The sequence below is a fragment of the Echiichthys vipera genome (assembly GCF_963691815.1).
Source record: "Echiichthys vipera genome assembly, chromosome: 2".
Classification (NCBI taxonomy): domain Eukaryota; kingdom Metazoa; phylum Chordata; class Actinopteri; order Perciformes; family Trachinidae; genus Echiichthys; species Echiichthys vipera.
Window position 1 is genome coordinate 36,810,846 of NC_139827.1, and position 26,530 is coordinate 36,837,375.

Consider the following 26,530-nt stretch of genomic DNA (forward strand, 5'->3'; position numbering starts at 1 on the left):
TTGGTTGAATCTGAATTTACGAATTTACTAACATTAGCTAACTCCCTCCTCTTAAGTGATTTAGTTTCTTAACTTTTGACTTTCCTTTACTAAAGTAAGCTAACTCCCTCCTCTTTAGTCATAGTTTAATCTTAACTTTTGAGTTTTCTTTACTAACGTTAGCTAACTTCATCCTCTTAAGTCATTTAGTTAAATCTTAACTTTTCTTTACTAACATTAGCTAACTCCCTCTTCTTTAGTCATTTAGTTTAATCTAAACTTTTCTCTACTAGTGTAGCTAATCATCTGTAGTCATCTAGTTCAATCGAAATTTTTTGACTTTACTTCACTAACGTTAGCTTACTCCCTCCTCTTTAGTCATTTAATTAAATCTAAACTTTTGACTTTACTTTTCTAACATTCGCTAAGTACCTCCTCTTTAGTCATTTAGTTTAATCTGAAATTTTGACTTTACATTACTAACGTTAGCTTACTCCCTCCTTTTTAGTAATAGTTTAATCTTAACTTTTGACTTTTCTTTACTTACGTCAGCTAACTCCCTCCTCTTTAGTCAGATTTTATTCTTGACTTTTCTTTACTAACGTTAGCCAACTCCCTCCTCTTTAGTCATTTAGTTTATGTTAACTTTTGAATTTACTTAACTAATGTTAGCTAATTCCCTCCTCTTTAGTCATTTAGTTAAATCTGAATTTTTTGGCTTTACTAACGTTAGCTAACTCCCTCCTCTTTAGTCATAGTTTAAACCTAAACTTTTGACTTTTCTTTACTAACGTCAGCTAACTCCCTCCTCTTTAGTCATGGTTTAATCCTAACTTTTCTTTACTTACGTTAGCTAACTCCCTCATCTGTAGTCATGTAGTTTAATCTGAATTTTTGACTTTACTTCACTAACGTTAGCTTACTCCCTCTTCTTTAATCATTCAGTTTGATCTAAACTTCTGACTTTACTTCTCTAACATTCGCTAACTACCTCCTCTTTAGTCATAGTTTAATCTTAACGTTTGACTCTTCTTGACTAACGTTAGCTTACTCCTCCTCTTAAGTCACTTAGTTTAATCTTAACTTTTCTTTACTAACGTTAGCTAACTCCCTCTTCTATAGTCATTTAGTTTAATCTTAACTTTTGTCTTTACTTCTCTAACATTCACTAACTACCTCCTCTTTAGTCATTTAGTTAATCTGAACTTTTGACTTTACTTAAGTAACATTAGCTTACTCCCTCCACTTTAGTCATTTAGTTTAATCTGAATTCACGACTTTATTAAATTAGCTAACTCCCTCCTCTTGAGTAACTTAGTTTATTTTATTTTTTGACTTTACTTTTCTAAAGTTAGCTTACTCTCTCCTCTTTAGTCATAGTTTAATTTTAACGTTTGACTTTTCTTGACTAACGTTAGCTAACTCCCTCCTCTTAAGTCACTTAGTTTAATCATAACTTTCTTTACTAACGTTAGATAACTCCCTCCTCTTTAGTAATTTAGTTTGTCTTAACTTTTGACTTTACTTTACTAAAGTTAGCTAACTCCCTCCTCTTTAGTCATAGTTTAATCTTAACATTTGACTTTTCTTTACTAACGTTAGCTAACTCCCTCCCCTTTAGTCATTTAGTTTAATCTGTTTTTTTGACTTGACTTTACTGACGTGCTAACTCCCTCCTCTTTAGGCATGTAGTTTGATCTTAATCTTTTGACTTTACTTAAATAACATTAGTTTACTCCCCCTCTTTAGGCATTTAGTTTAATCTTAATCTTTTGACTTTACTAAAATTAGCTAACTCCCTCCTCTTAAGTCATTTAGTCTAATCTTAACTTTTCTTTACTAACATTAGCTAAATCCCTCTTCTTTAGTCATTTAGTTTAATCTTAACTTTTCTTTACTAGAGTTAGCTAAATCCCTCTTCTTTAGTCATTTAGTTTATCTTAACTTTTGATTTTACTTTACTAATGTTAGCTAATTCCTTCCTCTTTAGTCACTTTGTTTAATCTGAATTTTTCGGCTTTACTAACGTTAGCTAACTCCCTCCTCTTTAGTCATAGTTTAATCTTAACTTTTGACTTTTCTTTACTAACGTCAGCTAACTCCCTCCTCTTTAGTCATGGTTTAATCCTAACTTTTCTTTACTTACGTTAGCTAACTCCCTCATCTGTAGTCATTTAGTTTAATCTGAATTTTTGACTTTACTTCACTAACGTTAGCTTACTCCCTCTTCTTTAATCATTTAGTTTGATCTGAACTTTTGACTTTACTTCTCTAACATTCGCTAACCCCCTCCTCTTTAGTCATTTAGTCTAATCTTAATCTTTTGAATTTACTAAAGTTAGCTAACTCCCTCCTCTTTAGTCATTTAGTTAAATCTGAATTTTTTGGCTTTACTAACGTTTGCTAACTCCCTCCTCTTTAGTCATAGTTTAAACCTAACTTTTGACTTTTCTTTACTAACGTCAGCTAACTCCCTCCTCTTTAGTCATGGTTTAATCCTAACTTTTCTTTACTTACGTTAGCTAACTCCCTCATCTGTAGTCATGTAGTTTAATCTGAATTTTTGACTTTACTTCACTAACGTTAGCTTACTCCCTCTTCTTTAATCATTCAGTTTGATCTAAACTTCTGACTTTACTTCTCTAACATTCGCTAACTACCTCCTCTTTAGTCATAGTTTAATCTTAACGTTTGACTCTTCTTGACTAACGTTAGCTTACTCCCTCCTCTTAAGTCACTTAGTTTAATCTTAACTTTTCTTTACTAACGTTAGCTAACTCCCTCTTCTATAGTCATTTAGTTTAATCTTAACTTTTGTCTTTACTTCTCTAACATTCACTAACTACCTCCTCTTTAGTCATTTAGTTTAATCTGAACTTTTGACTTTACTTAAGTAACATTAGCTTACTCCCTCCACTTTAGTCATTTAGTTTAATCTGAATTCACGACTTTATTAAAATTAGCTAACTCCCTCCTCTTGAGTAACTTAGTTTATTTTATTTTTTGACTTTACTTTTCTAAAGTTAGCTTACTCTCTCCTCTTTAGTCATAGTTTAATTTTAACGTTTGACTTTTCTTGACTAACGTTAGCTAACTCCCTCCTCTTAAGTCACTTAGTTTAATCATAACTTTTCTTTACTAACGTTAGATAACTCCCTCCTCTTTAGTAATTTAGTTTGTCTTAACTTTTGACTTTACTTTATTAAAGTTAGCTAACTCCCTCCTCTTTAGTCATAGTTTAATCTTAACATTTGACTTTTCTTTACTAACGTTAGCTAACTCCCTCCCCTTTAGTCATTTAGTTTAATCTGTTTTTTTGACTTGACTTTACTGACGTTGGCTAACTCCCTCCTCTTTAGGCATGTAGTTTGATCTTAATCTTTTGACTTTACTTAAATAACATTAGTTTACTCCCCCTCTTTAGGCATTTAGTTTAATCTTAATCTTTTGACTTTACTAAAATTAGCTAACTCCCTCCTCTTAAGTCATTTAGTCTAATCTTAACTTTTCTTTACTAACATTAGCTAAATCCCTCTTCTTTAGTCATTTAGTTTAATCTTAACTTTTCTTTACTAGAGTTAGCTAAATCCCTCTTCTTTAGTCATTTAGTTTATCTTAACTTTTGATTTTACTTTACTAATGTTAGCTAATTCCTTCCTCTTTAGTCACTTTGTTTAATCTGAATTTTTCGGCTTTACTAACGTTAGCTAACTCCCTCCTCTTTAGTCATAGTTTAATCTTAACTTTTGACTTTTCTTTACTAACGTCAGCTAACTCCCTCCTCTTTAGTCATGGTTTAATCCTAACTTTTCTTTACTTACGTTAGCTAACTCCCTCATCTGTAGTCATTTAGTTTAATCTGAATTTTTGACTTTACTTCACTAACGTTAGCTTACTCCCTCTTCTTTAATCATTTAGTTTGATCTGAACTTTTGACTTTACTTCTCTAACATTCGCTAACCCCCTCCTCTTTAGTCATTTAGTCTAATCTTAATCTTTTGAATTTACTAAAGTTAGCTAACTCCCTCCTCTTTAGTCATTTAGTTTAATCTGAAAGTTTTACTTTACTTACGTTTGCTAACTCCCTCCTCTTTAGTCATAGTTTAAACCTAACTTTTGACTTTTCTTTACTAACGTCAGCTAACTCCCTCCTCTTTAGTCATGGTTTAATCCTAACTTTTCTTTACTTACGTTAGCTAACTCCCTCATCTGTAGTCATGTAGTTTAATCTGAATTTTTGACTTTACTTCACTAACGTTAGCTTACTCCCTCTTCTTTAATCATTCAGTTTGATCTAAACTTCTGACTTTACTTCTCTAACATTCGCTAACTACCTCCTCTTTATTCATAGTTTAATCTTAACGTTTGACTCTTCTTGACTAACGTTAGCTTACTCCCTCCTCTTAAGTCACTTAGTTTAATCTTAACTTTTCTTTACTAACGTTAGCTAACTCCCTCTTCTATAGTCATTTAGTTTAATCTTAACTTTTGTCTTTACTTCTCTAACATTCACTAACTACCTCCTCTTTAGTCATTTAGTTTAATCTGAACTTTTGACTTTACTTAAGTAACATTAGCTTACTCCCTCCACTTTAGTCATTTAGTTTAATCTGAATTCACGACTTTATTAAAATTAGCTAACTCCCTCCTCTTGAGTAACTTAGTTTATTTTATTTTTTGACTTTACTTTTCTAAAGTTAGCTTACTCTCTCCTCTTTAGTCATAGTTTAATTTTAACGTTTGACTTTTCTTGACTAACGTTAGCTAACTCCCTCCTCTTAAGTCACTTAGTTTAATCATAACTTTTCTTTACTAACGTTAGATAACTCCCTCCTCTTTAGTAATTTAGTTTGTCTTAACTTTTGACTTTACTTTACTAAAGTTAGCTAACTCCCTCCTCTTTAGTCATAGTTTAATCTTAACATTTGACTTTTCTTTACTAACGTTAGCTAACTCCCTCCCCTTTAGTCATTTAGTTTAATCTGTTTTTTTGACTTGACTTTACTGACGTTGGCTAACTCCCTCCTCTTTAGGCATGTAGTTTGATCTTAATCTTTTGACTTTACTAAAATTAGCTAACTCCCTCCTCTTAAGTCATTTAGTCTAATCTTAACTTTTCTTTACTAACATTAGCTAAATCCCTCTTCTTTAGTCATTTAGTTTAATCTTAACTTTTCTTTACTAGAGTTAGCTAAATCCCTCTTCTTTAGTCATTTAGTTTATCTTAACTTTTGATTTTACTTTACTAATGTTAGCTAATTCCTTCCTCTTTAGTCACTTTGTTTAATCTGAATTTTTCGGCTTTACTAACGTTAGCTAACTCCCTCCTCTTTAGTCATAGTTTAATCTTAACTTTTGACTTTTCTTTACTAACGTCAGCTAACTCCCTCCTCTTTAGTCATGGTTTAATCCTAACTTTTCTTTACTTACGTTAGCTAACTCCCTCATCTGTAGTCATTTAGTTTAATCTGAATTTTTGACTTTACTTCACTAACGTTAGCTTACTCCCTCTTCTTTAATCATTTAGTTTGATCTGAACTTTTGACTTTACTTCTCTAACATTCGCTAACCCCCTCCTCTTTAGTCATTTAGTCTAATCTTAATCTTTTGAATTTACTAAAGTTAGCTAACTCCCTCCTCTTTAGTCATTTAGTTTAATCTGAAAGTTTTACTTTACTTACGTTTGCTAACTCCCTCCTCTTAAGTCATTTAGTGTAATCTGAATTTTTGACTTTACATTACTAACGTTAGCTTACTCCCTCCTTTTTAGTAATAGTTTAATCTTAACTTTTGACTTTTCTTTACCAACGTCAGCTAACTCCCTCCTCTTTAGTCATATTTTATTCTTGACTTTTCTTTACTAACGTTAGCTAACTCCCTCATCTGTAGTCATTTAGTTCACTCTGAATTTTTGACTTTACTTCACTAAAGTTAGCTTACTCCCTCCTCTTTAATCATTAATTTTATCTGAACTTTTGACTTTACTTCTCTAACATTCGCTAACTACCTCCTCTTTAGTCATTTAATTTAATCTGAACTTTTGACTTTACTTAATTAACATTAGCTTACTCCCCCTCTTTAGGCATGTAGTTTAATCATAATCATTTGACTTTACTAACGTTAGCTAACTCCCTCCTCTTTAGTCATAGTTTAATCTTAACTTTTGACTTTTCTTTACTAACGTTAGCTAACTCCCTCATCTGTAGTCATTAAGTTCAATCTGAATTTTTTACTTTACATTACTAACGTTAGCTAAATCCCTCCTCTTTAGTCATTTAGTTTAATCTGAATTTACGACTTTACTAACATAAGCTAACTCCCTCCTCTTTAGTCATAGTTTAATCTTAATCTTTTGACTCTACTAACGTTAGCTAACTCCCTCTTCTTTAGTCATTTAGTTTAATCTGAATTTTTTGGCTTTACATAAATAGCATTACCTTACTCCCCCTCTTTAGGCATGTAGTTTAATCTTAATCTTTTGACTTTACTAACGTTAGCTAACTCCCTCCTCTTTAGTCATTTAGTTTAATCTTAATTTTTTGACTTTACTAACCTTAGCTAACTCCCTCCTCTTAAGTAATTTATTTTAACCTGAATTTTCGGCTTTACTAACGTTAGCTAACTCCCTCCTCTTTAGTCATTTAGTTTAATCTGAACTTTTTAATTTACTTAAATAACATTAGCTTATTCCCCCTCTTTAGGCATGTAGTTTAATCTTAACTTTTTGACTTTACTAACGTTAGCTAACTCCCTATTCTTTAGTCATTTAGTTTAATCTGAATTTTCTGCTTTACTAAAGTTAGCTAACTCCCTCATTTGCAGTCATTTAGTTCAATCTGAATTTTTGACTTTACTTTACTTACATTCGCTAACTACCTCCTCTTTAGGCATGTAGTTTAATCTTAATCTTTTGACTTTACTAACGTTAGCTAATTCCCTCCTCTTTAGTAATTGAGTTTATCTTAACTTTTGACTTTACTAACGTTAGCTAACTCCCTCCTCTTACGTCATTTAGTTAAATCTAAACTTTTGACTTTACTTTTCTAACATTCGCTAAGTACCTCCTCTTTAGTCATTTAGTTTAATCTGAACTTTTGACTTTACATAAATAATATTATCTTACTCCCCCTCTTTAGACATGTAGTTTAATCTTAATCTTTTGACTTTACTTACGTAAACTAACTCCCTCCTCTTTAGTCATTTAGTTTAATCTTAATTTTTTTACTTTACTAACGTTAGCTAAATCCCTTATCTGGAGTCATTTAGTTCAATCTGAATTTTTGACCTTACTTTTCTAACATTCGCTAACTACCTCCTCTTTAGGCATGTAGTTTAATCTTAATCTTTTGACTTTACTAACGTTAGCTAACTCCCTCCTCTTTAGTCATTTAGTTTAATCTTAATCTTTTGACTTTACTAACGTTAGCTTACTCCCTCCTCTTAATTAATTTAGTGTAATCTCAATTTTTGACTTTACATTACTAATGTTAGCTAAATCCCTTCTCTTTAGTCATTTAGTTTAATCTGAATTTACGACTTTACTAACATTAGCTAACTCCCTCCTCCTTAGTAATTTAGTTTCTTAACTTTTGACTTTACTTTACTACGGTAAGCTAACTCCCTTCTCTTTAGTCATAGTTTAATCTTAACTTTTGACTTTTCTTTACTAACGTTAGCTAACTTCCTCCTCTTAAGTCATTTAGTTAAATCTTAACTTTTCTTTACTAACATTAGCTAACTTCCTCTTCTTTAGTCATTTAGTTTAATCTAATCTTTTCTTTACTAGTGTAGCTAACTCCCTCATCTGTAGTCATTTAGTTCAATCGAAATTTTTTGACTTTACTTCACTAACGCTAGCTTACTCCCTCCTCTTAAGTCATTTAGTTAAATCTAAACTTTTGACTTTACTTTTCTAACATTCGCTAAGTACCTCCTCTTTAGTCATTTAGTTTAATCAGAACTTTTGACTTTACATAAATAACATTACCTTACTCCCCCTCTTTAGTCATTTAGTTTAATCTTAATTTTTTTACTTTACTAACGTTAGCTAACTCCCTCATCTGTAGTCATTTAGTTCAATCTGAATTTTTGAACTTACTTTTCTAACATTCGCTAACTACCTCCTCTTTAGGCATGTAGTTTAATCTTAATCTTTTGACTTTACCAACGTTAGCTAACTCCCTCCTCTTTAATCATTTAGTTTAATCTTAATCTTTTGACTTTACTAACGTTAGCTAACTCCCTCCTCTTAAGTAATTTAGTGTAATCTCGATTTTTGACTTTACATTACTAATGTTAGCTAAATCCCTCCTCTTTAGTCATTTAGTTTAATCTGAATTTACGACTTTACTAACATAAACTAACTCCCTTCTATTTAGTAATAAAGTTTATCTTAACTTTTGACTTTACTTTTCTAAAGTTAAGTAACTCCCTCCTCTTTAGTCATAGTTTAATCTTAACGTTTGACATTTCTTTACTAACGTTAGCTAACTCCCTCCCCTTTAGTCATTTAGTTTAATCTGTTTTTTTGACTTGACTTTACTAAAGTTGGCTAACTCCCTCCTCTTTAGTCATAAAGTTTGATCTGAACTTTTGACTTAACTAACTTTGGCTAACTCCCTCCCCTTTAGTCATAGTTTAATCTTAACGTTTGACTTTTCTTTACTGACGTTAGCTAACTCCCTCATCGGTAGTCATTTAGTTCAATCTGAATTTACGACTTTACTAACATTAGCTAACTCCGTCCTCTTTAGTAATTGAGTTTATCTTAACTTTTGACTTTACTTTACTGAAGTTAGCTAACTCCCTCCTCTTTAATGATAGTTTAAACTTAACGTTTGATTTTTCTTTACTATTGTTAGCTAACTCCCCCCTCTTAAGTAATTTAGTTTAATCTGAATTTTTTACTTTACATTACTAATGTTAGCTAAATCCCTCCTCTTTAGTCATTTAGTTTAATCTGAATTTACGACTTTACTAATATAAGCTAACTCCCTCCTCTTTAGTAATTTAGTTTAATCTGAATTTTTTACTTTACATTACTAATGTTAGCTAAATCCCTCCTCTTTAGTCATTTAGTTTAATCTGAATTTACGACTTTACTAATATAAGCTAACTCCCTCCTCTTTAGTAATTTAGTTTGTCTTAACTTTTGACTTTACTCTACTAAAGTAAGCTAACTCCGTCCTCTTTAGTCATAGTTTAATTTTAACATTTGACTTTTCTTTACTAACTCCCTCCCCTTTAGTCATTTAGTTTAATCTGTTTTTTTAACTTGACTTTACTATCGTTGGCTTACTCCCTCCTCTTTAGGCATGTAGTTTAATCTTAATCTTTTGAATTTACTAACGTTAGCTTACTCCCTCTTCTTTAGTCATTTAGTTTAATCTGAATTTTCGGCTTCACTAACGTTAGCTAACTCCCTCATCTGTAGTCATTTAGTTCAATCTGAATTTTTGACATTACTTTTCTAACATTCACTAACTACCTACTCTTTAGTCATTCAGCTGATCTTGACTTTACTTAAATAACAATAGCTTACCCCCCCCCCCCCTCTTTAGGCATGTAGTTTAATCTTAATAATTTGACTTTACTAACGTTAGCTAACTCAGTCTTCTTTAGTCATTTAGTTTAATCTGAATTTTCAGCTTTACTAACGTTAGCTAACTCCCTCCTCTTAAGTAATTTAGTTTAATCTGAATTTTTTACTTTACATTACTAATGTTAGTTAAATCCCTCTTTAGTCATTTGGTTGAATCTGAATTTACGAATTTACTAACATTAGCTAACTCCCTCCTCTTAAGTGATTTAGTTTCTTAACTTTTGACTTTCCTTTACTAAAGTAAGCTAACTCCCTCCTCTTTAGTCATAGTTTAATCTTAACTTTTGAGTTTTCTTTACTAACGTTAGCTAACTTCATCCTCTTAAGTCATTTAGTTAAATCTTAACTTTTCTTTACTAACATTAGCTAACTCCCTCTTCTTTAGTCATTTAGTTTAATCTAAACTTTTCTCTACTAGTGTAGCTAATCATCTGTAGTCATCTAGTTCAATCGAAATTTTTTGACTTTACTTCACTAACGTTAGCTTACTCCCTCCTCTTTAGTCATTTAATTAAATCTAAACTTTTGACTTTACTTTTCTAACATTCGCTAAGTACCTCCTCTTTAGTCATTTAGTTTAATCTGAAATTTTGACTTTACATTACTAACGTTAGCTTACTCCCTCCTTTTTAGTAATAGTTTAATCTTAACTTTTGACTTTTCTTTACTTACGTCAGCTAACTCCCTCCTCTTTAGTCAGATTTTATTCTTGACTTTTCTTTACTAACGTTAGCCAACTCCCTCCTCTTTAGTCATTTAGTTTATGTTAACTTTTGAATTTACTTAACTAATGTTAGCTAATTCCCTCCTCTTTAGTCATTTAGTTAAATCTGAATTTTTTGGCTTTACTAACGTTAGCTAACTCCCTCCTCTTTAGTCATAGTTTAAACCTAACTTTTGACTTTTCTTTACTAACGTCAGCTAACTCCCTCCTCTTTAGTCATGGTTTAATCCTAACTTTTCTTTACTTACGTTAGCTAACTCCCTCATCTGTAGTCATGTAGTTTAATCTGAATTTTTGACTTTACTTCACTAACGTTAGCTTACTCCCTCTTCTTTAATCATTCAGTTTGATCTAAACTTCTGACTTTACTTCTCTAACATTCGCTAACTACCTCCTCTTTAGTCATAGTTTAATCTTAACGTTTGACTCTTCTTGACTAACGTTAGCTTACTCCCTCCTCTTAAGTCACTTAGTTTAATCTTAACTTTTCTTTACTAACGTTAGCTAACTCCCTCTTCTATAGTCATTTAGTTTAATCTTAACTTTTGTCTTTACTTCTCTAACATTCACTAACTACCTCCTCTTTAGTCATTTAGTTTAATCTGAACTTTTGACTTTACTTAAGTAACATTAGCTTACTCCCTCCACTTTAGTCATTTAGTTTAATCTGAATTCACGACTTTATTAAAATTAGCTAACTCCCTCCTCTTGAGTAACTTAGTTTATTTTATTTTTTGACTTTACTTTTCTAAAGTTAGCTTACTCTCTCCTCTTTAGTCATAGTTTAATTTTAACGTTTGACTTTTCTTGACTAACGTTAGCTAACTCCCTCCTCTTAAGTCACTTAGTTTAATCATAACTTTTCTTTACTAACGTTAGATAACTCCCTCCTCTTTAGTAATTTAGTTTGTCTTAACTTTTGACTTTACTTTACTAAAGTTAGCTAACTCCCTCCTCTTTAGTCATAGTTTAATCTTAACATTTGACTTTTCTTTACTAACGTTAGCTAACTCCCTCCCCTTTAGTCATTTAGTTTAATCTGTTTTTTTGACTTGACTTTACTGACGTTGGCTAACTCCCTCCTCTTTAGGCATGTAGTTTGATCTTAATCTTTTGACTTTACTTAAATAACATTAGTTTACTCCCCCTCTTTAGGCATTTAGTTTAATCTTAATCTTTTGACTTTACTAAAATTAGCTAACTCCCTCCTCTTAAGTCATTTAGTCTAATCTTAACTTTTCTTTACTAACATTAGCTAAATCCCTCTTCTTTAGTCATTTAGTTTAATCTTAACTTTTCTTTACTAGAGTTAGCTAAATCCCTCTTCTTTAGTCATTTAGTTTATCTTAACTTTTGATTTTACTTTACTAATGTTAGCTAATTCCTTCCTCTTTAGTCACTTTGTTTAATCTGAATTTTTCGGCTTTACTAACGTTAGCTAACTCCCTCCTCTTTAGTCATAGTTTAATCTTAACTTTTGACTTTTCTTTACTAACGTCAGCTAACTCCCTCCTCTTTAGTCATGGTTTAATCCTAACTTTTCTTTACTTACGTTAGCTAACTCCCTCATCTGTAGTCATTTAGTTTAATCTGAATTTTTGACTTTACTTCACTAACGTTAGCTTACTCCCTCTTCTTTAATCATTTAGTTTGATCTGAACTTTTGACTTTACTTCTCTAACATTCGCTAACCCCCTCCTCTTTAGTCATTTAGTCTAATCTTAATCTTTTGAATTTACTAAAGTTAGCTAACTCCCTCCTCTTTAGTCATTTAGTTAAATCTGAATTTTTTGGCTTTACTAACGTTTGCTAACTCCCTCCTCTTTAGTCATAGTTTAAACCTAACTTTTGACTTTTCTTTACTAACGTCAGCTAACTCCCTCCTCTTTAGTCATGGTTTAATCCTAACTTTTCTTTACTTACGTTAGCTAACTCCCTCATCTGTAGTCATGTAGTTTAATCTGAATTTTTGACTTTACTTCACTAACGTTAGCTTACTCCCTCTTCTTTAATCATTCAGTTTGATCTAAACTTCTGACTTTACTTCTCTAACATTCGCTAACTACCTCCTCTTTAGTCATAGTTTAATCTTAACGTTTGACTCTTCTTGACTAACGTTAGCTTACTCCCTCCTCTTAAGTCACTTAGTTTAATCTTAACTTTTCTTTACTAACGTTAGCTAACTCCCTCTTCTATAGTCATTTAGTTTAATCTTAACTTTTGTCTTTACTTCTCTAACATTCACTAACTACCTCCTCTTTAGTCATTTAGTTTAATCTGAACTTTTGACTTTACTTAAGTAACATTAGCTTACTCCCTCCACTTTAGTCATTTAGTTTAATCTGAATTCACGACTTTATTAAAATTAGCTAACTCCCTCCTCTTGAGTAACTTAGTTTATTTTATTTTTTGACTTTACTTTTCTAAAGTTAGCTTACTCTCTCCTCTTTAGTCATAGTTTAATTTTAACGTTTGACTTTTCTTGACTAACGTTAGCTAACTCCCTCCTCTTAAGTCACTTAGTTTAATCATAACTTTTCTTTACTAACGTTAGATAACTCCCTCCTCTTTAGTAATTTAGTTTGTCTTAACTTTTGACTTTACTTTATTAAAGTTAGCTAACTCCCTCCTCTTTAGTCATAGTTTAATCTTAACATTTGACTTTTCTTTACTAACGTTAGCTAACTCCCTCCCCTTTAGTCATTTAGTTTAATCTGTTTTTTTGACTTGACTTTACTGACGTTGGCTAACTCCCTCCTCTTTAGGCATGTAGTTTGATCTTAATCTTTTGACTTTACTTAAATAACATTAGTTTACTCCCCCTCTTTAGGCATTTAGTTTAATCTTAATCTTTTGACTTTACTAAAATTAGCTAACTCCCTCCTCTTAAGTCATTTAGTCTAATCTTAACTTTTCTTTACTAACATTAGCTAAATCCCTCTTCTTTAGTCATTTAGTTTAATCTTAACTTTTCTTTACTAGAGTTAGCTAAATCCCTCTTCTTTAGTCATTTAGTTTATCTTAACTTTTGATTTTACTTTACTAATGTTAGCTAATTCCTTCCTCTTTAGTCACTTTGTTTAATCTGAATTTTTCGGCTTTACTAACGTTAGCTAACTCCCTCCTCTTTAGTCATAGTTTAATCTTAACTTTTGACTTTTCTTTACTAACGTCAGCTAACTCCCTCCTCTTTAGTCATGGTTTAATCCTAACTTTTCTTTACTTACGTTAGCTAACTCCCTCATCTGTAGTCATTTAGTTTAATCTGAATTTTTGACTTTACTTCACTAACGTTAGCTTACTCCCTCTTCTTTAATCATTTAGTTTGATCTGAACTTTTGACTTTACTTCTCTAACATTCGCTAACCCCCTCCTCTTTAGTCATTTAGTCTAATCTTAATCTTTTGAATTTACTAAAGTTAGCTAACTCCCTCCTCTTTAGTCATTTAGTTTAATCTGAAAGTTTTACTTTACTTACGTTTGCTAACTCCCTCCTCTTTAGTCATAGTTTAAACCTAACTTTTGACTTTTCTTTACTAACGTCAGCTAACTCCCTCCTCTTTAGTCATGGTTTAATCCTAACTTTTCTTTACTTACGTTAGCTAACTCCCTCATCTGTAGTCATGTAGTTTAATCTGAATTTTTGACTTTACTTCACTAACGTTAGCTTACTCCCTCTTCTTTAATCATTCAGTTTGATCTAAACTTCTGACTTTACTTCTCTAACATTCGCTAACTACCTCCTCTTTATTCATAGTTTAATCTTAACGTTTGACTCTTCTTGACTAACGTTAGCTTACTCCCTCCTCTTAAGTCACTTAGTTTAATCTTAACTTTTCTTTACTAACGTTAGCTAACTCCCTCTTCTATAGTCATTTAGTTTAATCTTAACTTTTGTCTTTACTTCTCTAACATTCACTAACTACCTCCTCTTTAGTCATTTAGTTTAATCTGAACTTTTGACTTTACTTAAGTAACATTAGCTTACTCCCTCCACTTTAGTCATTTAGTTTAATCTGAATTCACGACTTTATTAAAATTAGCTAACTCCCTCCTCTTGAGTAACTTAGTTTATTTTATTTTTTGACTTTACTTTTCTAAAGTTAGCTTACTCTCTCCTCTTTAGTCATAGTTTAATTTTAACGTTTGACTTTTCTTGACTAACGTTAGCTAACTCCCTCCTCTTAAGTCACTTAGTTTAATCATAACTTTTCTTTACTAACGTTAGATAACTCCCTCCTCTTTAGTAATTTAGTTTGTCTTAACTTTTGACTTTACTTTACTAAAGTTAGCTAACTCCCTCCTCTTTAGTCATAGTTTAATCTTAACATTTGACTTTTCTTTACTAACGTTAGCTAACTCCCTCCCCTTTAGTCATTTAGTTTAATCTGTTTTTTTGACTTGACTTTACTGACGTTGGCTAACTCCCTCCTCTTTAGGCATGTAGTTTGATCTTAATCTTTTGACTTTACTAAAATTAGCTAACTCCCTCCTCTTAAGTCATTTAGTCTAATCTTAACTTTTCTTTACTAACATTAGCTAAATCCCTCTTCTTTAGTCATTTAGTTTAATCTTAACTTTTCTTTACTAGAGTTAGCTAAATCCCTCTTCTTTAGTCATTTAGTTTATCTTAACTTTTGATTTTACTTTACTAATGTTAGCTAATTCCTTCCTCTTTAGTCACTTTGTTTAATCTGAATTTTTCGGCTTTACTAACGTTAGCTAACTCCCTCCTCTTTAGTCATAGTTTAATCTTAACTTTTGACTTTTCTTTACTAACGTCAGCTAACTCCCTCCTCTTTAGTCATGGTTTAATCCTAACTTTTCTTTACTTACGTTAGCTAACTCCCTCATCTGTAGTCATTTAGTTTAATCTGAATTTTTGACTTTACTTCACTAACGTTAGCTTACTCCCTCTTCTTTAATCATTTAGTTTGATCTGAACTTTTGACTTTACTTCTCTAACATTCGCTAACCCCCTCCTCTTTAGTCATTTAGTCTAATCTTAATCTTTTGAATTTACTAAAGTTAGCTAACTCCCTCCTCTTTAGTCATTTAGTTTAATCTGAAAGTTTTACTTTACTTACGTTTGCTAACTCCCTCCTCTTAAGTCATTTAGTGTAATCTGAATTTTTGACTTTACATTACTAACGTTAGCTTACTCCCTCCTTTTTAGTAATAGTTTAATCTTAACTTTTGACTTTTCTTTACCAACGTCAGCTAACTCCCTCCTCTTTAGTCATATTTTATTCTTGACTTTTCTTTACTAACGTTAGCTAACTCCCTCATCTGTAGTCATTTAGTTCACTCTGAATTTTTGACTTTACTTCACTAAAGTTAGCTTACTCCCTCCTCTTTAATCATTAATTTTATCTGAACTTTTGACTTTACTTCTCTAACATTCGCTAACTACCTCCTCTTTAGTCATTTAATTTAATCTGAACTTTTGACTTTACTTAATTAACATTAGCTTACTCCCCCTCTTTAGGCATGTAGTTTAATCATAATCATTTGACTTTACTAACGTTAGCTAACTCCCTCCTCTTTAGTCATAGTTTAATCTTAACTTTTGACTTTTCTTTACTAACGTTAGCTAACTCCCTCATCTGTAGTCATTTAGTTTAATCTGAATTTGACTTTACTTCACTAACGTTAGCTTACTCCCTCTTCTTTAATCATTTAGTTTGATCTGAACTTTTGACTTTACTTCTCTAACATTCGCTAACTACCTCCTCTTTAGTCATTTAGTTCAATCTGAACTTTTGACTTCACTTAAATAACATTAGCTTACTCCCCCTCTTTAGGCAGGTAGTTTAATCTTTATCTTTTGACTTTACTAACGTTAGCTAACTCCCTCCTCTTTAGTCATTTAGTTTAATCTTAATCTTTTGACTTAACTAACGTTAGCTAACTCCCTCCTCTTTAGTCATTTAGCTTAATATGAAAGTTTTACTTTACTAATGTTAGCTAGCTCCCTCTTAAGTCATTTAGTGTAATCTGAATATTTGACTTTACATTACTAACGTTAGCTAACTCCCTCCTTTTTATTAATAGTTTAATCTTAACTTTTGACTTTTCTTTACTAACGTCAGCTAACTCCCTCCTCTTTAGTCATAGTTTAATCTTGTCTTTTCTTCACTAACGTTAGCTAACTCCCTCATCTGTAGTCATTTAGTTCACTCTGAATTTTTGACTTTACTTCACTAACGTTAGCTTACTCCCTCCTCTTTAGTTATTTAGTTAAATCTAAACTTTTGACTTTACTTTTCTATCATTCGCTAACTACCTCCTCTTAAGTCATTTAGTTTCATCTGAACTTTTGACTTCACTTAAATAACATTAGCTTACTCCCCCTCTTTAGGCAGGTAGTTTAATCTTTATCTTTTGACTTTACTTAAATAACATTAGTTTACTCCCCCTCTTTAGGCATTTAGTTTGATCTTAATCTTTTGACTTTACTTTAATAACATTAGTTTACTCCCCCTCTTTAGGCATTTAGTTTAATCTTAATCTTTTGACTTTACTAAAATTAGCTAACTCCCTCCTCTTAAGTCATTTAGTCTAATCTTAACTTTTCTTTACTAACATTAGCTAAATCCCTCTTCTTTAGTCATTTAGTTTAATCTTAACTTTTCTTTACTAGAGTTAGCTAAATCCCTCTTCTTTAGTCATTTAGTTTATCTTAACTTTTGACTTTACTTTACTAATGTTAGCTAATTCCTTCCTCTTTAGTCACTTTGTTTAATCTGAATTTTTTGGCTTTACTAACGTTAGCTAACTCCCTCCTCTCTAGTCATAGTTTAATCTTAACTTTTGACTTTTCTTTACTAACGTCAGCTAACTCCCTCCTCTTTAGTCATGGTTTAATCCTAACTTTTCTTTACTTACGTTAGCTAACTCCCTCATCTGTAGTCATTTAGTTTAATCTGAATTTTTGACTTTACTTCACTAACGTTAGCTTACTCCCTCGTCTTTAATCATTTAGTTTGATCTGAACTTTTGACTTTACTTCTCTAACATTCGCTAACCCCCTCCTCTTTAGTCATTTAGTTTAATCTTAATCTTTTGAATTTACTAAAGTTAGCTAACTCCCTCCTCTTTAGTCATTTAGTTTAATCTGAAAGTTTTACTTTACTTACGTTTGCTAACTCCCTCCTCTTAAGTCATTTAGTGTAATCTGAATTTTTGACTTTACATTACTAACGTTAGCTTACTCCCTCCTTTTTAGTAATAGTTTAATCTTAACTTTTGACTTTTCTTTACCAACGTCAGCTAACTCCCTCCTCTTTAGTCATATTTTATTCTTGACTTTTCTTTACTAACGTTAGCTAACTCCCTCATCTGTAGTCATTTAGTTCACTCTGAATTTTTGACTTTACTTCACTAAAGTTAGCTTACTCCCTCCTCTTTAATCATTAATTTTATCTGAACTTTTGACTTTACTTCTCTAACATTCGCTAACTACCTCCTCTTTAGTCATTTAATTTAATCTGAACTTTTGACTTTACTTAATTAACATTAGCTTACTCCCCCTCTTTAGGCATGTAGTTTAATCATAATCATTTGACTTTACTAACGTTAGCTAACTCCCTCCTCTTTAGTCATAGTTTAATCTTAACTTTTGACTTTTCTTTACTAACGTTAGCTAACTCCCTCATCTGTAGTCATTTAGTTTAATCTGAATTTGACTTTACTTCACTAACGTTAGCTTACTCCCTCTTCTTTAATCATTTAGTTTGATCTGAACTTTTGACTTTACTTCTCTAACATTCGCTAACTACCTCCTCTTTAGTCATTTAGTTCAATCTGAACTTTTGACTTCACTTAAATAACATTAGCTTACTCCCCCTCTTTAGGCAGGTAGTTTAATCTTTATCTTTTGACTTTACTAACGTTAGCTAACTCCCTCCTCTTTAGTCATTTAGTTTAATCTTAATCTTTTGACTTAACTAACGTTAGCTAACTCCCTCCTCTTTAGTCATTTAGCTTAATATGAAAGTTTTACTTTACTAATGTTAGCTAACTCCCTCTTAAGTCATTTAGTGTAATCTGAATATTTGACTTTACATTACTAACGTTAGCTAACTCCCTCCTTTTTATTAATAGTTTAATCTTAACTTTTGACTTTTCTTTACTAACGTCAGCTAACTCCCTCCTCTTTAGTCATAGTTTAATCTTGTCTTTTCTTCACTAACGTTAGCTAACTCCCTCATCTGTAGTCATTTAGTTCACTCTGAATTTTTGACTTTACTTCACTAACGTTAGCTTACTCCCTCCTCTTTAGTAATTTAGTTAAATCTAAACTTTTGACTTTACTTTTCTATCATTCGCTAACTACCTCCTCTTAAGTCATTTAGTTTCATCTGAACTTTTGACTTCACTTAAATAACATTAGCTTACTCCCCCTCTTTAGGCAGGTAGTTTAATCTTTATCTTTTGACTTTACTTAAATAACATTAGTTTACTCCCCCTCTTTAGGCATTTAATTTAATCTGAAAGTTTTACTTTACTAACGTTAGCTAACTACCTCCTCTTTAGGAATTTAGTGTAATCCGAATTTTTGACTTTACATTACTAACATTAGCTAAATCCCGCCTCTTTAGTCATTTAGTTTAATCTAAATTCACGACTTTACTAACATTAACTAACTCCCTCCTATTTAGTAATTTAGTTAAATCTTAACTTTTCTTTACTAACATTACCTCCTCTTTAGTCATTTAGTTCATCTTAACTTTTGACTTTACTAACGTTACCTAATTCCCTCTTCTTTAGTCATTTAGTTTAATCTGAATTTTTTGGCTTTACTAATGTCAGCTAACTCTCTCCTCTTTAGTCATAGTTTAATCTTAACTTTTGACTTTTCTTTACTAGCGTCAGCTAACTCCCTTCTCTTTAGTCATACTTTAATCTTAACTTTTCTTTACTAACTTTAGGTAACTCCCTCCTCTTTAGTCATTTAATTTAATCTCAACTTTTCTTTACTAACGTTAGCTAACTCCCTCCTCTTTTGTCATTGAGTTAAATCTTAACTTTTCTTTACTAAAGTTAGCCAACTCTCTCCTCTTTAGTGATTTAGTTTAATCTTTACTTTTGACTTTACTTTACTAATGTTAGCTAACTCTCTCATCTGTAGTAATTTAATTTAATCTGAATTATCTGACATTACTTACATTAGCTTACTCCCTCCTTATTAGTCATTTAGTTTAATCTTAACTTTTGACTTGACTTTACTAACGTCAGCTTACTCCCTCCTTTTTACTCATTTAGTTTAATCTGAATGTTTGACTTTACTTTACTAACGTTAGCCAGCTTCCTCCTCTTAAATCATTTAGTTTAATCTGAATGTTTGACTTTACTTTACTAACGTTAGCTAACTCCCTCCTCTTAAGTCATTTAGTTTATTGTAACTTTTGACTTCACTTCACTAACGTTAGCTAACTCCCTCCTCTTTAATCATTTAGTTTATTCTGAATTTTTGACTTTTCTTTACTTGCATTATCTATCCCCCTCTTTAGTAATTTAGTTTATCCTAACATTTGACTTTACTTTACAAACGTTAGCTAACTCCTTCCATTTTAGTTGATTCTGAATTTTTGAATTTACTTTACTAACGTTAGCCAACTCCCACCTCTTACTAACTGTAACTGTGGACGGCTTTCAGACTGTTCGGGCGGACAGGAGTCACCGTGAGACTGGCAAGAGAAAAGGTGGGGGACTTTCATTCTTACATTCTTATTAACAACAAGTGGTGTCATCCTGGACACGTTACTGTAAAGGAGCGTGTGCAGCCCGGACATTGAGCTGCTTGCCGTGAGTTTTCACACGTGATCGTCCTGGTTGTTTACATTCCTCCGACTGCAAACGTGGCGAGCGCGAGTGACGTCATCCACACCATCGTCGCGGGCCTTCAGACACGGCACCCAGACGCATTCATTGCAATATCTGGGGACTTCAACCACATCACTCTGGCTGCAACACTGCCCACTTTCAAGCAGTTTGTGGACTGTCCCACCAGGGAAAACAAGACACTGGACCTGCTGTATGCTAATGTTAAGGAGGCTTACAGCTCCACTGCCCTTCCTCCTCTTGGAAGATCGGACCACAACCTCATCCACCTGCAGCCCATGTATAAGTCCAGCGGCTTCCTGTGACCACCAGGACTGTGAGGAGATGGTCACAGGAGACTGATGAAGCTTTACAGGGCTGCTTTGAACTTACAGACTGGGATTTGCTCTGTGATTCACATGGAGATGACCTTGATGATCTCACGGACTGCATAACAGGGTACATCAATTTCTGTGTGGACAGCGTTGTTCCTACAGTGACTGTACGCTGTTTCCCCAACAACAAACCGTGGGTCACAAGAGACATCAAGGTCCTGCTGAATGAGAAGAAGAGGGCCTTCAGAGATGGGGACAGAGAGCAGATGAGGCAGGTCCAGAGGGAGCTTAAGGAGAGGATCCAACAGGGCAAAGACACCTACAGGTGAAAGCTGGAGCACAAACTCCAGCAGAACAATTTAAAGGATGTGCGGAGTGGTATGAGGAGCATCACGGGCTACAAACCATCTGGTAGCCAGACAGTAGGAGGTGGTACTGAACGTGCCAATGAGCTGAATCTGTTCTTCAACAAATTTGATGAAAGGGCTCTGGACCATCCCCCCACGGCTCCTCCACAACCTTCCACCTCCAAACCTCCAGCCCTGCTGACACCCTCCCCTCCCCCTCAATTCCTTCCTCATTTTGCCCTACCTGCCCCCCCGCCATCACCTCTCTCCACCCCCACCAACGCACAAACCAGACACAGCTTCACTGCAGAGCAGGTGAGGAAGGAGCTGTGTAGACTCTGCCCAGGCAAGGCAGCAGGTCCCGACGGTGTCAGCCCGAGGGTCCTCAAAGCATGTGCAACCCAGCTGTGTGGAGTCCTGCAGTACATCTTCAACCTCAGCCTGAGTCTTGAGAAGGTCCCTGTGCTGTGGAAGACATCCTGCCTGGTACCAGTACCAAAGAAGGTGCATCCCAGCACCTCTGAAGACTACAGACCGGTGGCGCTGACGTCGCACCTGATGAAGTCCCTGGAGAGGCTGGTCCGTTCACTTCTTCGGCCCCTGGTCAGCTCATCACTGGACCCTCTACAGTTTGCCTACCAGCCGAGACTAGGTGTGGAGGACGCTATCATCTTCCTGCTCCACCGTGCCTGCGCCCACCTGGACAGACCGGGAACCACAGTGAGAATCTTGTTTATGGACTTCTCCAGTACTACTGTAACTTAGTTCTGTAGGAAATGCTGCTACACTTCACTGTGGTTTACTGTAACTTAGTTCTGTAGGAAATGCTGCTACATTTTTAACACTGTTTTCACTTATCGCTCTTTATCACTTATTTAGTTTGTGCTTATTTTATTTCAATATGCTGCTAAACTGCACAGTGCGTATTGCTGTATATTATATATACCAACGCCTAACCACAATGTCTGTTGCACTCTGTCACACTTAGTTATTGTTGATTTATTTGATGTTAGCTTTATTTTGATTTGATTAGGTTAGCTTATTGTCACTCTTATCCTTTCCCACCTTTGTATTGAAACTGTTGCACAATAATTTCCCTCGGGATAAATAAAGCTTCTTGAATCTTGAATACAAAAGCATCTACCAACCTATCCTCACGTACTGTTCCCCCTGCTTCGTCTTCCTGCTCACTGTCACCAGCAGGGACAAATTCCTCCAAAATCTCACACACAGCAGCTAAGATAATCAATCTCCCCACCCCCAGCCTCACAGAAACAAATGACCTAGCTATCATGTGCCTGGCACATGTGATAGTCAGCATCCCGGATGACCCCCTGAACCCACACTTCACTCTCCTCCCATCTGGCCGCAGGTACAAGGTGTTAGACTGGAGGAAAGCTAATTTTAAAAGAAGTTTTGTTCTGTTGTTCTGGGGATATGTGTGAAGAGGGTTTATTTGTTGTGGGGAGAGAATGTGTTATCTGTATATGATGTCCGTGTGTTGCGCCTTTTTTTAATGGATGCTGCCATGGAAAAGATTACTGACTTGTGTGAAAACAATTATCCCCTTGGGGACAATAAAGAACCTAACCTAAACATCATCTTCCAGTTATGTAGGCCAGGACTGCTCCAAAAGAGAGGGGGGAGTTAACTAACATCCCACAACAGCTGATGTCTCAAGATACATGGAGGCATAATGTTAATCCAAACAACGTGACCCAACAGCACTAATATACACTGTATAAATAATGTATCCCAGTTTCCTCTTGAGTGCTTTTATTTTGAAGGGGATAGAGTGGAAGTTTTGGCGATGTGAGTTTGTCTGACTTGAGAGGAGTAAAGAAATAGTACACCGTCCCGTTCAGTGAATGGAGTTTCTGTATCTTTTATTTCTTATTCTAACCAAGTATAGATGACTATAACCCAAGGTCACGATTGTAAATTATAAAAAATACTAATCCAGCTTTAGTCGAACAACTCATGTGCTCCACTGAGGTCTGTTGATGTTTCTGAATGCTTCTGGGATGTACGCTGTCATACTTTTACTAGCGAGCTGATTGGAGGCAAAACAGCCAATCTGAATTGAGCTTTTCATGATCTCTGATTGGTTGATATTGTGGCACATTTGTAAAGCTGTGCCAAGCTGAGCGAACATAAAGGCAAAGTTGAGCGTGTACAGAAGAGAGATTGAGAGCGTTCATGCAGCGGTCTGCAGTGCAGCGAGCAAGAGTTTTGAGAGATCATATGAGTGAAACTGAGTGAGAGGGCTTATTATTGCACGTTAAAATGAATAAGATCAAAAATGCAAATACATTTATTGAACATAGAATATTTTTTATGATAATGCCTTTTCAAAATATAAACTGAAATTCCTGAAGGAAGTGAAGGCTTTTAAGAGTTTAGTCTACTGTACCTATCTATCTGATTAGACTATATATACATTTTCTTACTTGTGTAGCTTTTTCGGTGGAGACACACACACTCCTCATTTGTATGGATCACAGCATGGTCATTTACATGTGAAAACCATACCCAGTCCTTGAGGCGGGGATAACGACAACATGACTTTCTTACCTTATCACCTTAAGGAAGTGTTTGGTTTGTATAAAAAATACAAATAAAACCATAACAGATCTGACAACATAGAGACTTCTAAGTATGATCAAACATGCTCATAAAAACAAGGGAAATTATCATTAATGGCCTACTCTTTGAAGTTGAGGTAAATTTAGGCCAGTATTTAAGAATATGCAGTTGGCTGAAAACAACTGGCTGTTATTAATGAATGTATTTATTTAAAGTAACAATGTGAAACATTAAAGAAGACAATAACAATGAGATTTAATAATCATTCCTTTCATCCCCTGTTTTGTTTTTCCAGGAGGCTTCCATTAGTGTCTGGCTCCAGTTCAGTGATGACACCGCCTCCCTTCTCTCTTCTTACAGCGACCTCCCTTTCTTTCTGCGTCTCTCCTCATTGGCTGAGACCGTGGTTCTGGTGACGCCTGGTCTCAGCCAACACATCCTTGCCCAGGGCGATGGAGGCGGTCCTTTACTGCATGCAGAACTTCTGGTTTCAACCTGCCCATATCAGCCAATCATAGGCAACAGGGATTGGACAGACACTGTAGGAGGAGGAGAAGGAGGAGTTGGAGGTGGGACCAGGAGGCTGGCGAGAGGATCTGGTTGGATAAGAGTCAACCTATACTTGGGCTTCCTGGAGCCAGTAGGGAATAAAAATGAGAAGGGCGAGAAGTTTGAGTCTGATATTTCTGACATGCTGGTAGAGTCAGACAGTTACATCTATGCACCGAACATTGACCAGGAAGAAAGTGAGAGTGTAAGCAGTGACTACTATGACAAAATCAGTGGAAAAAGAACTGGTATAAACTGGAAAGAGGTGGGGAATGGAGGGATGGTTAGTCAGAACAATCTGGAAAGAGCTGTGCTGATGCCAAGCCAGGAGGAGGGTGCTGTGTATTTTTCTCCAAGCCAGGAGAAAGAGATAGAGTTGAAGGAGGAGGAAGTCTATGGGCAGGGAGCTCGAGAGCTGGATGTGGGTGTGGGCACTGTCCTCTCTCTGATCGGTCTCTTTGCTGTCCTATTCCTGGCAAACTGTCTGCCCTGCACCCTGCGAGGCAGAAGGACAACGATGGAGGAGAGGAATGGAGAGTTAGAGAGAGATGCAAAGGAAGAAGAGGAAAGGGAGAGGAAAAATAAAAAGGCTGAGTACAGGGAAGAGGATGAGAAGAAAAAGACAGAAGTTAAAGACAAGATAAAGCATGAGGTGAACAATAAAGAGGATGTTAAAGAAGTAGAGATCATTTGCTGAATGAATGAATGAACTTCGCCAGTGTAAGCTCTGGGTGTCTCTGTTATGTTTTCATAGTTATTTTGATTCAGCTTTTTAGCAAGTAATAAACTTTGTGTTCTTTTGTTTTTACAATTTTCATATGTTATTTCATCACTAAATTCACTTCTGATCAATCCTAAGCATTGGCCAGAACAGTGACATGATTATTTATTGAGTTAGCCCAGTTGGCCGGCCCTGCCTTGTCTTGCATCATTCTCAGCTAGTAGAAAGCAATTGTTTACACACCTTTGCTTTTGAGGCAGATTAGGTTTTCTAGAAAAAAAAAGAAAAAATGTCTCTTTGCAATTGGATTGTATGGTATGCATTCCTACAGGTTTCCTGTACTGTACGTTCCTAGCGTGTCACTGCCATTATATCTGCCTCTGCTGCTGATAGTAACCCGAGACAAGGCCTTGCAGCTTTCACCCTCCAACTGTCTGAAAAGCTGTGACTGGACTCTCTTGTATGTGCAAGTTTTCATTTTATGTCAACTATAGTTCCAAACTGTTAATTTTAATGTGTTTTGCAGACTTTGTAGGCACTTATAGGCCATACTGTGCACCATAGTGGTTGGATCTTTTCAAATTCGCAGACTCCAGTCCCCAGACTCAAAACTCATCTGTACAAGATAGCATACTGTATTTAATTGCATTGTTCCATTTTACTGTATATTGTGTGTAGGTTTTATCTGTGGTTTTATTGCATTTGTTTTGTCTTTGTAAAGTGTCTTTGAAACACGCTTATAAATAAAATCTAGGGGTGTTCCCGACTAAAGATTTTCATAGTCGAATCTGATTCACGTCTTGTCCACTAATCTTGTTGAGCAGAGGGTTACTGAGAGATGTGATTTCTTATTTCTGATAGGGGCACCTGATTAGAAGTGTAACATGAATGTGCTTTGTTTGTATTTTTCTTTGACAAGAGCTGACGGTATATTTAGAACTGTAGTTTCACTTTCACGGCGCTGTGTCAGACTGTCGGATTGAACGTCTATAATGAAAAACAAAAATTGGGCAAATATTCAAATGAAATTATGCTGATGATTAAACAGGAGCAGACTGTTGTATTTCTGATGTCCAGATAGATTTAAAGCCCAGCCAAGATGCGCTCTGACTTTCTGGATCCTGGATAGAATAACATGGTCAAAGAGGGGGAGGGGGTTATTCCTGCACACTAAGGAGATAGATTAAATAATAGATATAATAATAGATTTTTCACATCCAATTAAAAAAGCAATAGTGAAACAAGGCCCATTGTCTACTTCTACGAAGCGCAAGTCATATTGTAAAAGAGAATTTGGTGTAGTGTGACCAGTGGAATATATTCTTGATAAAAGGAAGACAATATCATGTATCAGTGCTGAAAACATTGCAGTAGATTCTATATTTAGATTCCATCCCATTTAAAAGGGTGATTCCAGTTGTCAGAGAGTGATAAAGCAGTATATGTTTTCTCTACAACAATTCACTGTCATTATTCCTGTGTGCTTCAATATATAGCATCCTACCTTTCCCCCATGGCCCTGTCCTACTCTCTATCCTCCTATCTCCTGCCTCTCATCCTCTCCATCCTTTCCTCTGTTCCCCTCTCCACTCTACTTCCCTCTCTATCCCATTTTCTCCTGGCCTGACTAACCTAGGAAATCCATGGTAGTCTTATAGTTTAAATGAATGATTGGCACGAAAAATTCCTGAAAATTGTATTCTCACATGTCTATACAAGTTGTATTGATTTCCCTTACAAATAAAAAGCATCTCATAGTCCAGGGTTAGTCACATATATCTTCCCTATTTTAGATTAAAACAAATAAAGGCTGATTGCCTAATTTTATTTTGTTGCATATGGTTCATATGTTGAAGATTAATA

At 34.4% G+C, this 26,530-nt stretch overlaps 1 protein-coding gene across 1 annotated transcript in view; it reads left to right on the forward strand.

Moving 5' to 3' along the window:
- tmem132a (transmembrane protein 132A) overlaps positions 1–24,643 on the forward strand; it is a gene marked incomplete at both ends in the record, with an annotated part of 163,723 nt that extends 139,080 nt beyond the window's left edge. Inside the window, one exon of the mRNA XM_083935957.1 lies at positions 23,693–24,643. Within this exon, the coding sequence (XP_083792083.1) occupies positions 23,693–24,643 (951 nt within the window). The remainder of the gene's footprint in view (positions 1–23,692) is intronic.
- Between the last annotated feature and the right edge of the window lie 1,887 nt (positions 24,644–26,530).